General features: G+C 36.6%; 1 protein-coding gene across 3 annotated transcripts in view; it reads left to right on the top strand.

Moving 5' to 3' along the window:
* LOC105499391 (DExH-box helicase 29) overlaps nucleotides 1–18,268 on the top strand; it is a 54,192-nt gene that overhangs the window by 21,911 nt on the left and 14,013 nt on the right. For all 3 annotated transcript variants that reach the window (XR_003013654.2, XM_011771937.3, XM_011771938.3), the window contains 13 exons: nucleotides 253–418; nucleotides 702–825; nucleotides 2,241–2,849; nucleotides 4,515–4,658; nucleotides 9,933–10,109; nucleotides 10,806–10,946; nucleotides 12,194–12,338; nucleotides 12,474–12,591; nucleotides 13,829–13,913; nucleotides 15,053–15,141; nucleotides 16,527–16,655; nucleotides 16,746–16,821; nucleotides 17,591–17,815. Coding sequence is in view for 2 of the 3 variants with exons in the window: in XM_011771937.3 (XP_011770239.2) it covers nucleotides 253–418; nucleotides 702–825; nucleotides 2,241–2,849; nucleotides 4,515–4,658; nucleotides 9,933–10,109; nucleotides 10,806–10,946; nucleotides 12,194–12,338; nucleotides 12,474–12,591; nucleotides 13,829–13,913; nucleotides 15,053–15,141; nucleotides 16,527–16,655; nucleotides 16,746–16,821; nucleotides 17,591–17,815 (2,228 nt within the window). In the remaining variant the exon portion in view is untranslated. The remainder of the gene's footprint in view (nucleotides 1–252; nucleotides 419–701; nucleotides 826–2,240; nucleotides 2,850–4,514; nucleotides 4,659–9,932; nucleotides 10,110–10,805; nucleotides 10,947–12,193; nucleotides 12,339–12,473; nucleotides 12,592–13,828; nucleotides 13,914–15,052; nucleotides 15,142–16,526; nucleotides 16,656–16,745; nucleotides 16,822–17,590; nucleotides 17,816–18,268) is intronic.

An 18,268-nucleotide genomic window follows, 5' to 3' on the forward strand; every position in this document is an offset into this window, starting at 1 on the left:
CCGACTAATTTTTTTGTATTTTTAGTAGAGACGGGGTTTCACTGTGTTAGCCAAGATGGTCTCAATCTCCTCACTTCGTGATCCGCCCGCCTCGGCCTCCCAAAGTGCTGGGATTACAGGCATGAGCCACCGCACCTGGCCTTACCTATTATCTTCTAAAAGTGCTGTTCTCCAAAGCAAGAGAGGACTTTGATCTCTGAAAAGAGAATGCTTAGCCATTTTTAAAGAACCAATCTTTGTTTACCATTTTAGATAAAAAGAAAGAACCTCGTGATGTAAGAAATTTTGACTATACTGCTCGAAGTTGGACTGGAAAATCTCCCAAACAATTTCTGATTGATTGGGTCAGGAAGAATCTTCCCAAGAGTCCAAATCCTTCCTTTGAAAAAGTTGCAGTAGGTAGATACTGGAAATGTAGGTATGTTTTGTTTTTGTTTTTGTTTTTTTGATTAACTCAATGAACTTTAGAAAAATTTAAGGTGGAAATCTTTTTGTTTCCTGTGAGTTAAGCATACATTTAGGAAGCTCTCAATTCTACATGTCAGGTTTATTGTCTGGTAGATTATCATTATCTAATACATGCCTTCCATGGAAATATTTAAACAATTAACAAATTTGAGTTTAATGTTAATGGAATTCTGAATTTTTTTTATCTGACTTTATCAACTGTATTTTTTAAAAATGTGTTTGCTTCTTTGTAGGGTTAGGGTAATCAAGTCTGAAGATGATGTCCTGGTAGTATGCCCTACAATCTTAACAGAGGATGGCATGCAAGCTCAGCACCTGGGAGCTACTTTAGCCCTTTATCGTTTAGTTAAAGGGCAGGTAAGACTTTTTAGGCCTAACTGTATCTGTATGTGGAAGGCAGTATTTAATTATGGCTCAATTTTTCTCTTTAGTGACTGTTTTTCTGATTAATCCTTTCTCATTATTCCTAATTTGGCTTCCTTTCAACCCTAAACACAGTTTGATCTTTGTTTCCTCTTAGACCAGAAGTCTGAAAGAGAGAGTATGATGATCCGACTTTTGGAGATATGCTAATTTAGCTATGCTAAAAACAGTTGATAGTGTGGTTGAATTAAGGAGAATTTTTGTTTTGAGACAGCATCTCGTTATGTTGCCTAGGCTGGAGTTGTGTGGCAGAGTCATAGCTCACTGCAGCCTCAAGTGATCCTCCTGCCTCAGCCTCCTGAATAGCTGGGACTACAGGCACGTGCCACCACGTCCAGCTAATTTTTTAAAAAAGATTTTATAGAGACAGGGTCTCACTATATTGCCCAGGCTGAAAATTTTTTGTTTGTTTTCCTTTAATGTTATATTGTCTCTCTTAACTTAAAAAAATTATATAGATATTGCTTCCATTTTTCAATTTTAGGTTATATTAACAATACACTTCCAGTTTCAGGAAGGATTAAAATAAAGTTCTACTGAAGGAAGCTCTTTAAGAGAACATAATGCTCTTTTTTTAAATTTTGGATTGTCGGTATTTCCTTTTTACAGTAAATGTGTTTCTTCGTAGGAAATTAGAACCTTTGAAAATTTTAGACACTGATTAAGTGGAACCCTGGACAGTAGTTCTTTCCGTGTTTCTGCCAGTAAAAGTTATTAATGTCTTTATTTCCCTTATTTTGCAAAATAAGGCACTATGAACTATTTGCTTGATAAAAATGACTATCAATATCAGAGAGATAATTGTGGATTCTTTATAGCACAGAATTAAGATAACTTAGATTCCATCCAGTATAGTTCATTTAAAATACTTTGACCTGTAACATTATACAACTGCCAGAATCTCAAAAGAACTGCTTTATGGTTCATTAACATTTTATATAGTGCCACTGCAGGAATAAGTAATAGACATTTGTTCAGTAGTTTCACATGTTCCAAGAGTAAGCACCTCACATATCTTAACTAAACCTCAGAATATGCCTCCCTTTTCAGAATATGCCTATAAGGGAGGTACAATTACTAGCCCCATTTTAAAAATGCAGAAGCTGAGACACATAGAGGTTAAGTGAATTGTGCAACGTTAGTCAAGTCAAGAAGCCTGAATATGATGTGCTGTTTTTGAATTTGCATCATACACATACATATATTAAAGTAATAATAATTTGAGTCAAATTATATTTTAAGATGAATATATCCTTTTAAGTGCTAATCTATTGAATTTTAAGTGCTAATCTATTGTATTTCCATATTGAACAGTTAGTGAAAATAACATACTGCTGTTTTTACTTTAGTCAGTTCATCAGTTACTTCCTCCCACTTACCGAGATGTTTGGCTGGAGTGGAGTGATGCAGAAAAGAAAAAGGAAGAATTAAATAAAATGGAAACCAATAAACCACGTGATCTTTTTATTGCCAAACTTCTGAATAAATTGAAACAGCAGCAACAGCAGCAACAACAGCATTCTGAAAATAAGAGAGAAAACTCTGAAGATCCTGAGGAATCTTGGGAAAATTTGGTTTCGGATGAGGATTTTTCTGCAGTGTCCTTGGAATCAGCAAATGTGGAAGATTTGGAACCTGTTAGAAACCTCTTTAGAAAGTTGCAAAGCACACCTAAGTATCAGAAACTTCTAAAGGAAAGACAACAGTTACCTGTATTTAAACATCGGGACTCAATTGTTGAAACTCTTAAAAGGCACCGGGTAGTGGTTGTGGCAGGTGAAACAGGGAGTGGTAAAAGTACTCAGGTACCACATTTTCTATTGGAAGATTTGCTTCTAAATGAGTGGGAAGCAAGTAAATGTAACATTGTCTGTACTCAACCTCGAAGAATCTCAGCAGTGAGTTTAGCCACCAGAGTATGTGATGAATTGGGCTGTGAAAATGGACCTGGAGGAAGGGTAAGCTGTCATTCAGCTCCACCTCAGTGAATGGTGACATTATTCACCTTTGCTTTTGTGATCCAAATGGAATGTGTACCATATATGAGTTTTCACTGTTATTGGTTGATCAGTGGCACATTTCAGGCACTTTTCGTGTTTTCTTTGATAGATGTGATAGTATGCCACTGTCCTGTGAGAAGGATTATCAGTAGTTCTGTCATTAAAATTCTCTTAGAAAAAATATATTAACTATAATAATTGAATATTCAAATATGTTACCCACTAAATTGAACAGCCAAAGAATGTGGACAAACTCAAATTCTACTAAAATATATATCAAGTTTTTGCAAACCTTTTTCTGTGGAATGTATTCCTGAATGATTTTCATTCTTTTCAGTGAGCAGAAGAGAAAAACAGTATAAATTAAAATGCTAGTATTTTCCAACCCCATATTTTTTTAAAAAATGAGAAAAGTACTTAAATGTCTATTGTCATGCATTTTGCCATGCTAGTATATACAAAACTGGCCAGACCTTAACCAGAGTGACTGCAAAGTATACGAATTAATTAAACTAGTTAGAACTAAATATGATGAATTGCAATTTCATATAATTCTGATTATACTTTGAATTGTTCATTCTGGAGATGGCATATTATATTTTTATCTCTAAACTGGGTACCCCTTCACTAAAAGTTTTCTATTTAGCAAAATTGTCTGGGTTTCTGTCATGGAATAGAGGAGGAAAAAAAAGGCACAGTTTCTGCTCTTAGAGAGTGACAGACATATATACAAATAAGACAATAGAATGACTGAAGGAGTAAGAAAGAAAATGTGATGGGGGATGTTACGTTAAAATTCCACTAGGCACTACTAGTATGATACTAGCTGCTTTTTAATGACAGCAAATTTTATGAGATCTTAGTAGAAAAGTAGACCAAATTATAGAAGCTGCTTAAAATTTCATTCCTGAGTACCTCAATATTTTACTTCATGATTATTTAGGAAGAAATTAATTCAACATTTATTAATGTTTTAATAATCATATTAATGGTATTTAAAGAAGGTGACCAGTTTTTTCCTCAACATCTTGAAAAGCGCAAAAATTTTGGGGCTGGGTATGGTGGCTCGTGCCTATAATCCCAGCACTTTGGGAGGCTGAGGTGGGGGGATCACCTGAGGTCAGGAGTTTGAGGCCAGCCTGGCCAACATGGTGAAACCCCATCTCTACTAAAAATACAAAAATTACCTGGGCGTAGCGGCATGCCCTTGTAATCCCAGCTAAGTGGGAGGCTGAGACAAGAGAATCATTTGAACCCAAGAGATGGAAGTTGCAGTGAGCCAAGATTGCGCCACTACACTCCGGCCTGGGCGACAAGAATGAAACTCCATTTGAAAAAAAAAAAAGTTTTTCTGTTCAAATTTGCCAAAATATAAAATATATTTTATAGCTTTATAGAATTGAAGACCATGGGAAAATGCTTTTAATAATAAATTGCACTGAATAGATTTGCTAATGTATTTATTAATAAACTAATAATTACTAATATATTATTAATAAATTGTACTAGATTACTTACAGCGCTTCATTTAGCAGCAAGATCAGCACCTCTGCTTCACTTTTTATAGCTTGTTTCCCATATTACTCATGAGAATCTAATCAAGGCCCTGTGTTCTCCCTTTAGAATTCTTTGTGTGGGTATCAGATCCGGATGGAATCTCGAGCTTGTGAATCTACTAGGTTACTCTATTGTACAACAGGGGTTTTGCTAAGGAAACTTCAAGAAGATGGTCTTCTAAGTAATGTGTCTCATGTTATTGTAGATGAGGTGAGTGGATTCTATAGTTGTATTCAAAAATTTGAAATATTTTTGTATTAAAAAGATGTTACTCCTAATACTAGATAACATTTTCTTTATACTTACTAAATTATTATATACTTTACATATAATAATTTCTTGTAACAAATGTATCTCCTGTTGGTTTAATAAATACTACGTAATATTTGCTATATGCTTAATGCTGTTCAAACTGTTATGTATAACGTGTGTGTAGGACAGTAGGCAGTGAATTCATTTAATTCTTATAGTAACCCAGTGAAGCAGATATCGTTATTTTAAACTGAGGTACAGAGAGGTCATACAGCCTGCTCAAGTGTTCATAGGCAGTAATTTCTGTAGCTGGAGGTTCAACCCCAAGCAATTTAGCTTCAGTCTGTATTCTTAACAGTATACTGCCTCTCAACTACTACATTTAGTTGTTAAAGAATCTGCTGTAATTATTAAAAAAACAAGAAGTCTTCATCACTATATCACTTTATTGGTAGATATACCTCAACGTGAATCAAATTTGAATGCACACTTACACTGAAGTATGCTACTAGTTTCTCCTTATAATTATTTTAAATGCCATAGGAGCCTAGTATATATAAACTAATTTGCTGGTGTATAATTTTTCAAGAACAGATAAGATATATACCATTCGTGTTATTCAGAAAATGAAATTAAAAATCTCCCCAATATAAAGTTTTTGTAAATGTCGTTAATTCACTAAGTTTAGAAAGCAATAGTGAAAGTTCATTCATTCATTGATTTTTAATTAATAGACTATATATAGTTGGGTTATTTTCCTCCTTTTTGTTAGAAATTATTAGAAGCATAGAAAGGTAGAAAAATGAAAAGAAAAAGTATGATTTCATGATTCAGAAAAAAAAAAGTTAATCTTTAATTTGTATATTTATATGTGTATATTTAATATGTGTATTTATAATTCTTTCACATGAGTCAACAAAAACCTTTTTTTTTTTTTTTGAGACAGAGTCTCGCTCTGTCACCAGACTGGAGTGCAGTGGCGTGTTCTCGGCTCACTGCAATCTCCACCTCCTGGATTCAAGGAATTCTCCTGCCTCAGCCTCTTGAGTAAGCTGGGACTAGGCGTGTGCCACCACGTCCACCTAATTCTTGTATTTTTGGTAGACGGTGTTTCACCATGTTGGCCAGGCTGGTCTCAGTCTCCTGACCTCATGATCCGCCCATCTTGGCCTCCCAACGTACTGCGATTACAGGCATGAGCCACCATGCCTGGCCCAAAAACATGATTTTTAAAAGTAGCTTTATACTAGTATATAATTTGGATGGTCCCATAATTTATTTAGCTATTTTCCGCTTGTCAGATAAGTTTGAGTGAAGACATTTTAAAATAACCTAATTAATATTTTGATAATAAATAAATTATAGGAATTTTTATCTAAGGAGTCTTTATTCCTTAACAAGAGAGAACACTGTACTGTTGTTACAGGAGCAACAGGTTTGTATGCTCACTGTGTAGTAACAGACTAATGCACTGAGACAGTAGAGTTTGCAGCAGAGAAAGTGTTTAATGGTTGCAGGGCACCAAGCAAGGAGATGAGGAGACCCTCAATCTATCTCCCAGAGGAGTTATGGGCTTTTAAGGGGATTTTGGAAGGCAAGGGATTGGAAAATTGGCATCGTTGATTGGTAAGGGTAAAGAGGATAAAAATCATCAGGATGTAGAAACTGCATTATTTGGGGAGTCAGCTCTTTGTGAGGTCCTTCATAACAGCTGGCATCAGTGGGGTCCTTCACATCAGCTTTGAGTCAGTAGTTTCACTGGTACATAGGACCTGAAGGAATTTCTCAAATGGAAAACGTACCATTTCATAATGTTCAAGTTATCTATAGAGCAGTTAAGGGGAATGATAATCTAGGGTCTATGTGATTCTAGGACAATAGGCAGTGAACTACTTTCTTCCTTGATTAATTTTATAAAGTTTATAGGGATGGTTTCACTCTTATCACTAAGATATCAAAGAGAAAGAGGCTGAATGGCTGCTTTTTTATCTGGCCCACAGGCTCCTGCGGGAAGGGAGTTGAGGTAAGGTGTCACAATTGTGGCTTTGTATGACCAAGATCTGGATTTAATCAGTATCATCAAAGGTCAACATGAGCCAAAATGCTGATTTTTTTTTTCGTATTACCATTCTTAAAATAAGCTACAATATATTTATAGTGAGAAATTCTTATTGTTAGGTAAGTTGAAATATCTGTAGCAGTTAATAAGTTCTGTTGAACCCCAAGTTATTACCAGAAAATTGCTTGGTAAATATAGATCAGGATGAACTCTAAAAACCAGACCAACTTCAGAAAGTTGTATTCTTTCATGGTTTTGTATTAGCCATTCGTAGACACAGTTAACTGAATTGAGCTCCAATGTGATCCCATCAACCTCTTAGACACTATAGCAAGTAAAAAAAACCTAGAAGTGAAATTCATCATCATGTTAAGTATTTATTGTAAGAGATGTCAGGACAAAGTCCATGACATTACACAGGAACCTCTTTATGAAGACAGTCAGAATAATGCTCCTTCTGGCCTTACTATTAGGAATTGTGTGATTTTAGTTTGTAGTCAGTGTGTGAATTGAGTAGATTTTCTTGATGGCTGATAGTGTGCTTACAGCCAAATTTTCTGCCCATCTATACCAAGTATACTTAATAGTATGCATTTTTATTTGCTCTATTTTATGTTCTATCCTTATTTTTTTCCTTTTAAAAAAAAATCTGGCCAGGTGCAGTGGCTTGCACCTATAATGCCAGCAATTTGGGAGGCTGAGGCGGGAGGATCACTTGAGCCCAGGAGTTTGAGACCAGCCTGGGCAATATAAGGGAGACCTCCTCTCTCCAAAAAAAAAAAAAATTAGCTAGGTTTGGTGGCTTTTGCCTATAGTCCTATCTACTCACTTATAGTCCCATCTGCTTGCAAGGCTGAGGTGGAGGATTGCTTGAGCCTGGGAGGTCAAGTCTGTAGTGAGCTGTGGTAGTGCCACTGTGCTCCAGCCTGGGCAACAGCGAGAGCCTGTCTCAAAATAACAAAAGCCTTATTTGTATAAATTCGTATCTATTTGATGAAGTTTTCCAGATCTATGTCTTCCATCAGATTTCTTTCCTGAGCATCAGACTTAAATATCTAGCTACCATCTAGATACCTTCAGTCTCAGGAACTCCAAACTCAGCAGTTCCACTACTCAACATCTCTCTTCCCTGTTCATCTTGTATAACTTGCCCCTTCTCCTCTCTTCTAAATCTCTGAATGATCCCCAGTCACCTGGTCAAACCACCAAAGTAAAAATGTCTTTAAGATTTTTCCTTCTCCCACATCCCCTGAATCCAGTCAGCTAGTCCTTTTATTTTGCCTTTCTCAAGTACATTGACTTTTCTCCGTATTCACTGGTGTTACCCTTGAAGAGGTCACCATTATTTCTTTAATTACTACAAAAGTCTCTAATGAATTAAACTTCCTGCTTTGTTTTGCTGTCCTCCACCACATTTTCCACATTGTAGCCAGGATTATCCTTTTTAAAATAAAACTCAGACCACATGATTCCTCTGCTTTAAAATGCTTTAATCACTGCCCTTCCTGACTCATTAGGATAAAGTCACAACTCCTTAACCCAGTTTACAAGGCCTTACAGGGCAGTTTATTGAGTATCTTACCAGCTTTATTTATGACCCATCCCCCATCCCATGCCCAAGTCATTGTTTTTGTTTCTCCAGTTTCTGAAAGTTAGTATGATCCTTCTTTCTACCATGAATTCATACACACTGTGTACCTTAACATGAACGCTTTTTTCTCCTTTTTTCATCCCGTTTCTTCCTCCTCTTTTTCTTTTCATACTCATCCCTCAGTCCTCAGCATCAATGGCATTTGTCTTAGTAGCCTTCTTGACCATCGGGATTAGCTATCCTTCATATATAATTCAAACCATCCTATACAGCATCTTCTTACTGCACTGAAAACTCAAAGGAAGAGAACTCTCTTGGTTGCTTTTTAAACTCCAGCATCTGGCACAATGCTGAGTACTTACTGTTAGGCTCTGTTCTAAGGGCTTTGCATTCTCTCATTTGATTGTCACAACTCTATGAAATTTGCATTATTTGTATTCTCCTTTTATAGAAGAAATAGACCCAGAATATTTAAATGACTTTCCCTAAGTCATTTAAATTTCCCTAAGTCACACTGTAAGTGGCCAAGAATTGGACCCTAGCAATTGATTCCAGAGTCTGAACACTTAACCCCTACTGCCTCCCTTCCGAACGAATGATAAAACCTGTTTTGTTATCTTGATATACTTTATCCTTTTGTGCTACCTTAAATCTGTTATAAAATAGAGTAGAACTAAGTCACAGTACAGAAAGTTGGAAGATAGAATCAACAGATACTAAAGTTCTGACAGTATACCTCATCCATGCTCTTCCCTAAAATGCATGTGTTGGAAGAGCATAAAACCCTTTTTTCTGACAGTGATAGAGATTCTCTTGGATTCCTGCTAGTTAATGCCTCTTTTTCTACCTAGTAGATAAACCATCTGTCTTGTAATGGTGACAGTATAGTTTTATATTAGTGGCAGAGATTTAGCAGTCACTCTTGCTTCTAAGTGAAATTTGGGATATACCCTACATCTTTTTTTTTTTGAGACAGAGTCTCACTCTGTCGCCCAGGCTGGAGTGCAGTGGTATGAGCTTGACTCACTGCAACCTCTGCCTCCTGGGTTCAAGATTCTCCTGCCTCAGCCTCCCAGGTAGCTGGGATTACAGGTGCACACCACCGTACCTGGCTAATACTTGTATTTTTAGTAGAGACAGGGTTTCACCATGTTGGCCAGGGTGGTCTCAAACTCCCGACCTCAGGTGATCCGCCCGTGTCGGCCTCCCAGAGTGCTCAAGTATGAGCTACTGGCAATAAGGTACTCCTTTTTCACGCATCCCTCAAACTTAGAGTTGTACCCGGCCTTATCAGCTACATCTGATCTGATTTGCAAACCATCTCCTAGGGTAGAGTCATGCTGTCATGGCTAATCTAGTTCATTATATGATTTTCAGTGACTTCAATTTTAGAGAATGACTTTATTTTCAGTTCTGAAGATCTGCCTTATTTAAAACATACAGCTTCTCCCTCCCTGCACATGTACTGACTGTACTTAGATATTGAATAACTTTTAGTAAATCTGGGTGTCTGATTGTTCAAGCTTCTTACTAGAATTTATACAATATATGATGAATTTTTTTATTCCCTTTTTAAAACTAGGTTCATGAAAGAAGTGTCCAGTCAGACTTCCTACTAATTATCTTGAAGGAAATTTTACAGAAACGTTCTGATCTACACTTGATTCTAATGAGTGCCACTGTGGACAGCGAAAAATTTTCTACGTATTTCACACACTGCCCTATTCTCAGAATTTCAGGAAGAAGTTATCCTGTTGAGGTAAGTTTTCTTTATAATGTGTGTATAAGCAGAAACTGCATTACCAACAGGTTCTTTCCCTAGGAGATGGGTGCTTGTAGTCTGAGGCCAGAACTATTCCTAGGTTCAGTGAGTCGACAGAGGAGCAGGACACAGCCTTAAGAATCAGATGGCTGTTACTGCCTTGCCTGAGGCTGGATAGGAGAGAAAGGAGGGTGTTGACTCAAGACTGCCCTAAGGGCTAAAGAACATAAAACTATTTTCACATGAAAATCATTATATTCAGATTAAGAGTTGCCGCCCTTCCCTGGTCATCTAATGGTCTGGGAGAAAAAAAAAAAGAGTGGCTACCTGGCAATAAGGAACTCCTTTTTCACCCACCCCTCAAATTTAGGGTTGTCTTTGAAGCTTCCTTTTTACATACTCTATTCTTGATTCTTACCTTTTCAGTTCAGCTAATATAATCTACTCTTAACTGTTTCACATTATATGTATATATATAAATATATCTCATAATGTAATTTGTCTTGAGGCTTTAGAGACAATCCCTCTCTGTCAACCAAGTCTTCATTCCCAAATAATACTAAACATTTTTTTCATAATATTCTAAATTAGCGTTTGGTGACATTCAAAAGGTGGTGTCCCCTTGTTCTCTTTAAAATGATATTTACTGAAATGAATTTGAATTCACCCATTTATATGCCTTATTCTATGCAGGTTTTTCATCTTGAAGATATAATAGAAGAAACAGGTTTTGTACTGGAGAAAGACTCAGAATATTGTCAGAAGTTTCTGGAAGAGGAAGAAGAAGTAACCATTAATGTTACAAGCAAAGCAGGGGGAATAAAAAAATATCAGGTAAAAAGAAAATATTTTGAAAGATATCAGATAATGATATCCAGGGCCTAACCTGCCACAAGAGTTTCAAAATCATATGGTTAACACAGTGAATTTGAGTATAATTTGATAGATGAGGAATAGATCTGAGAATGAACGAATTTTAAAGGTCGTTTCTTTAATCTTTATTTCATAGACTGTAATCTTTGATTTGTGATACTTTGATTGTCCTCTTAAACTATTCTGGGCCATCTAGGTACACATACAAAATCAAGGACCATACAAGTTAGAAGAAACTTCTTATAACAATTTTGTAACAGTGATCAGTTATTGAGGAGTACATAGTAGTGATTTTTCTCTACTTCATCTCAACACCATAGGTGATCAGGATAGGGCAGGTCTCAAATCTAGATCCTTGCCATTGGTTTTCTTAGCCTCTGTCCTGGCAGGAGCAGGGCAGAGGCAAGATGGTGATAGGTAGATAGTGACAGATAGATAGATAGATAGATAGATAGATAGATAGATAGATAGATACGTACGTACGTACGTACATACATACGTACATACATACATACATACTGAAGCTGTGTAGGGCATAGTTCTTTCTGGGAAGTTCAAATATCAAAAAAACAATGTTATCCTGCATTTTAGCCAGTGGTACTAGATCCAGCATTTTTGTCATATCCATGATATTTCATGCATGTTTCCAATTTGATGAAAACACAGAGTTAAAGTTATCTTTATATTTTTATTAAGCAGATAGACCAAGAAAGCAAAAAGTAAAATCTTCCCCTAAAACACCAGAGGTAAAAATTACTAAGTAAAGAAAGACTTTAGAAAAGTATAATTATTTCAAAAGAGATGACTGGAATTCAGGAGCCAAAGTACAATGTAGAAGGAATGAGCCAGGTACAAACTACTTATTAAAGTTATGACCTCTCTTGGCCTGGCTGCTTTTTAGTTGCCACAGAATGATGCATACATGATTACAATATGCTTTTCTACAATTATTTTAGTATGTATATGCCAAGATAAAAAGGTTTTGCTATACCTAAGGGCTGGATGACATTAAATTATAGGAGAGAGATGATACTTTCTGATATTCTCGCCACTACTAAGTATATTCTTTCTGTATCTTAACAAAATAGTAATGGTGACAATGAGAAAAATATAGATTTGATGAATGCAAATACCGCCTTTTTTCCTTCTTTGTCTTACAAAAATACTTAATATTTTTATTCAGCTCCCTCTGGTTGGATTTCTTTTAGGAATACATCCCAGTTCAGACTGGAGCAAATGCTGATTTAAATCCATTTTACCAGAAGTACAGCAGCCGCACTCAGCATGCTATTCTATACATGAATCCTCATAAAATCAACCTGGATCTCATTTTGGAACTTCTTGCCTACTTAGGTATATTTCTATTTCTAATGGGTCTCCATTTTATTTGATAAAACATTTCTACTATCTTGAGATGTTTTGTTAATATTTTATATGCTGTTCCTTTTATCTTCTTATTTTGAATATTGTATCTTTTTAAAATTTCAGATAAAAGTCCCCAGTTCAGAAATATTGAAGGAGCAGTATTGATCTTTTTACCAGGTCTTGCTCATATTCAGCAGTTGTATGATCTTCTATCAAATGATAGAAGATTTTATTCTGAACGGTAACTACACATCTTCATTATATTCCTGGTTGTTTTAAAATAGGAAAATATTTGGTACATTAAAACCCTTGATCAGAGTTTTCAAAGTTTTTTCACCAAAGGTTAAAATTGCCCATGGGGAAGTAAGATTTTTTTGTTTAAACATTTCCATTTTAACATGTTATCTACTAAAAATTTTTAGGTACTATGTTCTGCATTTGTTCCATTTTATTTTATTTTTGAGACAGATTCTATCTCTGTTGCCTAGGCTGTAGTGTAGTGGCGTGATTGCACCTTCAGCCTCAAACTCCTGGGCTCAAGCAGTCCTACCACCTCAGCCTCCTGAGCAGCTGGGACCACAGGCGTGCACTACTACGCCCAGCTAATTTAAAATTTTTTTTTCATAGAGACAGGGTCTCCCTCTGTTGCCCAGGCTGGCCTCAAACTCCTGGGCTCAAACGAACTTCTCACCTTGGCCTACCAAAGTGCTGGGATTACAGGTGTGAGCCACTGCCTGTAGCCTTCATCTTCTTTTTTTTTTTTTTTTTTAAGGCAGAGTCTTGCTCTGTTGGCCAGGCTGGAGTGCAGTGGCACAATCTCAGCTTACTGTAACCTCTACCTCCGGGTTCAAGTGATTCTCCTGCCTCAGCCTCCCCAAGTAGCTGGGACTACAGGTGCATGCTACCACGCCCAGCTAATTTTTATATTTTTAATAGAGATGGGGTTTCACCATGTTGACCAGGCTGGTCTCAAACTCCTGACCTTAGATGATCCACCCATCTCAGCCTCCCAAAGTGCTGGGATTACAGGCATGAGCCACCGCACTCGGCCAGGCTTCATCTTCTTAATAAGATTAAGCAGAGGGAATCCTGTGGTTTAAAAGTAAGATGGTGACTCCTGCCAACCTGCTAAATCGTGCAAAACTCCAACCAAACTGCAGTTTATCAGCCATATATATTTAATCAGCTGTTTACTATATGTTTCAATAGAGTTTATTACTACTGTAATAAACCATATAAGCCACTTCAACATTAGAAAGAACATTAAAAAAATTTAATCCTGTTTGCATAGTTTTATATTCTCTGTGATGCGTGTATATGAGGTTTCATTGTACAATTCTGTAAACACTTGTGTATGTTTAAATTTTTTCATAGTAAAAAATCTTAAAGTTGCTTGCTATATGCAAATAAATTTTGTTGTTCTTTGCAGTGTCTTCTAAAGAGAAACCCTTGCTAAGAACTATGATTTTAACTTTCAGATATAAAGTGATAGCTCTGCATTCTATTCTTTCAACCCAAGATCAAGCTGCAGCATTCACACTTCCTCCTCCAGGAGTCAGGAAGGTAAAATTTAGTACAGCAAATTTATATGTGATACACCTGAGAGTATTTTATGAATGCAGTATAACTTTTTATCATCAAAGACAGTTGTTAACATTAAGTGCTTGATGTGCACTGCCAACTCCAGGTGTTCTGCGCCTTACCATCATCAGAAGTGAACCCAATGTTACAATTCAAGCATTTGTATGTTTACATTATGTGCTATTTAAGGGAGAAGACTTCATTGAGAGAGTGCTAGTTGAAAAATATGGTATGGATGTTGCCTGTTGAGGGAAAAAAGTCACAACTTTTTCCCGAGAAGGCATCACAAAGGAGATTGGATATTAGGCATCACAAAGGAGACTGAATATTTAAATCCTGGGAGTATTCTTGTTGTTCTCTAGGCAGATCCTCTCTGATGATTTTTCCTGTACATAAATCATTAGGTAGGTCACAAAGCTAATAAGTAACAGAGCCAGGACAACAACCTAGTTCTTCTCATTAATGTGATTTTTTTTTTTCCCTAATAATAGTGAAGGGCTGTGCTCAGCTGTCTTCAGTCTCTACCCAGTTTCCCATTCTACTTATGTTTTTTTTGTTTTGAGACGGAGTTTCAAAAGAACACTCTTGCCCAGGCTGGAGTGCAATGGCACAATCTCAGCTCACTGCAACCTCCTCCTCCCGGGTTTAAGTGATTCTCCTGCCTCAGCCTCCTGAGTAGCTGGGATTACAGGCACCTGCCACCAAGCCTGGCTAATTTTTGTATTTTTAGTAGAGACAGGGTTTTGCCAGGTTGGCCAGGCTGGTCTCAAACTCCTGACCACAGGTGATCCTCCCGCCTTGGCCTCCCAAAGTACTGGGATTACAGGTGTGAGGCACTGCGCCCAGCCCTACTTATGTCGTTTTTAAGATGATTGACTAGAATTAGGGGAGTGGTATTTTTGTTGGACTAAAAAATCTGTATTTTAGATTTGGTCTAATTAGTAAGCTAAGCTGACAAAACCAGAGTAAATTAAAATTACATAGTAATAGCAAATAGATTGTAAATTTTTGTGACTGAAATTGAAATTCAGTTTTTAAATTTCATCAGCTCAAACTAATATAAATAATGATATATTAATGAAAGTAGTCTAAATGTTTTAAGCTTTTTGTTTTTTTTTCAGATTGTTTTAGCAACAAATATTGCAGAGACGGGTATCACTATTCCAGATGTTGTATTTGTAATTGATACTGGAAGAACAAAAGAAAATAAGTAAGTTTAAATTTCCCAAATCAAAACATTTTTAACCTGGAAAGAGGCTGAGGCTCTTGAATTCTTGGGAGAAATCCTAAAATTATATAGCGAAAATCCTAAATGTCCTAGTTCTGTCCAAAGCAAAAGCCTTAGAGAAACTGTAAGAAACTTTAAAATATCTGAAAGTAAATGTCAGAATTTCATGTCATGGGTTTTCCCATAAGTAATGCCAGTATAGTGCGACTTTTAAAAAGTACTGAGAAAAATTTTTAAAACATAAATTTTTATAGATTTTTTATTTGTAAAATAAATTGTTTAACAAAAAACATTCTTTGTGTAATTTGGAAAAGAAACATGGCTTTTGGAGTAAGAGCTGAATTTAAATCCCTTGAGCAAGTAACATAACATATAACCTCTCTAATCATCAGTTTCCTCATTTGCAAATGGGTAAAATGAAAAATTTTTATTTTATTTTATTTTTTGAGATGGAGTCTTGCTCTGACACCCAGGCTGGAGTGCAGTGGCACAATCTCACTGCAGCCTCCACCTCCCTGTTTCAAGCAGTTCCCATCTCTGCCTTCTGAGTAGCTGGGATTACAGGCGCATGCCACCATACTCGGCTAATTTTTTTGTATTTTTAGTAGAGACAGGTTTCACCATGTTGGCCAGGCTGGTCTTGAACTCCTGACCTCAGGCAGTCTGCCCGCCTCGGCCTCCCAAAGTGCTGGTATTACAGGCGTGAGCCACCTCACCCAGTCAAAATGAAAATTTCATAACTGAAAGTGCCTAGTTCAGTAACTGGAACCTAATAGGTTACTGTAACTGAATCGTCAACAAAAAGATTACTACTGTATAAATAATGTTTATATTGCATAAATAGGACAGACCACCTTTAGTAGTCTACTGTAACCTAGATACACTATCCCCTGTTTTAGGAAACCATAGCAATATTTGCAAGAGAGTACCGCTATTCAATAAAAAGTAGATTCTTGATTCTTTGAATTGTACCTCTAGAGAAAATGTTTTCAGGGTTTAACTGTATCGTGAACAGTATGTTGAATTGTAATGTTCACAGTAACACTTCTCAAAATATGTCAAATAATTCTCGTTCCTTAATTAATAGATATTCTACTAACTTTTTAAAAGATTCTATGATCAGGTTAGTATGAGAAGGGATAAGTTAAAGAAGTTTTTTTTCTTTTCCCAGACTTTTAATTTGTAGTGTATTTAGTATGCAATGTTTACTAAATTATTTAAATATGAAGCATAATTTGAGAATTATTGGTCCAAATAATGGACTTTTTAAGCTTATATTTAACTTAGTTGTAACAGTCAAATCCAGCTTTTTCCAATTTTGACTTAAGTCAATTATCTGCATATTCTCTCCTAAAACATTTCTTCAGGTACCATGAAAGCAGTCAGATGAGTTCTTTGGTCGAGACGTTTGTCAGTAAAGCCAGTGCTTTGCAGCGCCAGGGAAGAGCTGGGCGGGTCAGAGATGGCTTCTGTTTCCGAATGTACACAAGAGAAAGGTATGGCATAGCACTGGAAATGTAAAACACATAAACCAGTACTGTGTGACATTTCTGATAATATGTATTTAGTATTTCTTTATTTTTCAGATTTGAAGGCTTTATGGAGTATTCTGTTCCTGAAATCTTACGTGTACCTTTGGAGGAATTATGCCTTCATATTATGGTAATCTCAAGGGAACTCAGATGAATTTTGTCCTTCACCCCTTTCTAGAAAAGAAAAAAATGAACACCTAAACTTACCTTATATTGCTTTAGATTTTCAACTTTTTTACTCTTATTTAATATATGCCCTTATCCATCTTATTATAAGTAAATCCACTGTGTTTTGGTTTTGCCAGACACTTACACTTTATAGATTATCAGCCTCATAACTTAGACTAGTAGTTCTCAACTGGGGGCACTGTTGCCTACCAGGGGACATTGGGCAATGTCAGGAGATATTTTTGGTTGTCATAATTGGACAGGGAGGGTAAATGGTATCTAGTAGGTAGAGATCTGGGATGCTCCTAAACATCTGACAGTTTACAGGGCAGCTCCCTAAAACAAAGAATTATCCAGCCCAAAATATCAATAGTACTGAGATCAAGAAACCCTGACCTAAACAAAGGTCTTCTTTGACTGAAAGATCTATAATATCCTTCAGTTCTTAGATTTTTGACTCTATCAAAATCCGGAATTAAGAAACTAAAAATGTGGAGTGGAAAATCTAATCCTTATTCCCTCCCCACCCCCACACACACAAACGCTTATATACTCTTCCCCCAACTCCTCTGCCCCCATTATAAAAAAAAAATAACAGGATAGCCCTACTTACACATTTTACTCTCTTTGCTCAAAATTTTACTGAAGTCAAATTTAGTTCCAGTACCATCTCATTGGGTAGTGTTAATTCTTTGATTTCATACCAATTTTATTACTTTTTTAATCTGCAGAAATGTAATCTTGGTTCTCCTGAAGATTTCCTCTCCAAAGCCTTAGATCCTCCTCAGCTCCAAGTGATCAGCAATGCAATGAATTTGCTCCGAAAAATTGGAGCTTGTGAATTAAATGACCCTAAACTGACTCCGTTGGGCCAACACCTTGCAGCTTTACCTGTGAATGTCAAGATTGGCAAGATGCTTATTTTTGGTGCCATATTTGGCTGCCTTGACCCAGTGGTAAGTCAAACAGTGCTGCTGCTTCTTCACTTTAAATATCCTTTGACCAGGAAATTACAAGTTTGGAAACAATTGTTAATTAAAAAATTTTTTTTTTTTTTTTTTTTTTTTTTGAGACGGAGTCTCGCTCTGTCACCCAGGCTGGAGTGCAGTGGCCAGATCTCAGCTCACTGCAAGCTCCGCCTCCCGGGTTTAGCCATTCTCCTGGCTCAGCCTCCTGAGTAGCTGGGACTACAGGCGCCTGCCACTTCGCCCGGCTAGTTTTTTGTATTTTTTAGTAGAGACAGGGTTTCACCGTGTTAGCCAGGATGGTCTTGATCTCCTGACCTCGTGATCCGCCCGTCTCGGCCTCCCAAAGTGCTGGGATTACAGGCTTGAGCCACCGCGCCCGGCCAAAAATTTTTTTAAACTAAATAGAATGTCTGTACTAACAATAAAACCGAGAGGGCCTGA

The sequence above is a fragment of the Macaca nemestrina genome, chromosome 6 (assembly GCF_043159975.1).
Source record: "Macaca nemestrina isolate mMacNem1 chromosome 6, mMacNem.hap1, whole genome shotgun sequence".
Classification (NCBI taxonomy): Eukaryota; Metazoa; Chordata; class Mammalia; order Primates; family Cercopithecidae; genus Macaca; species Macaca nemestrina.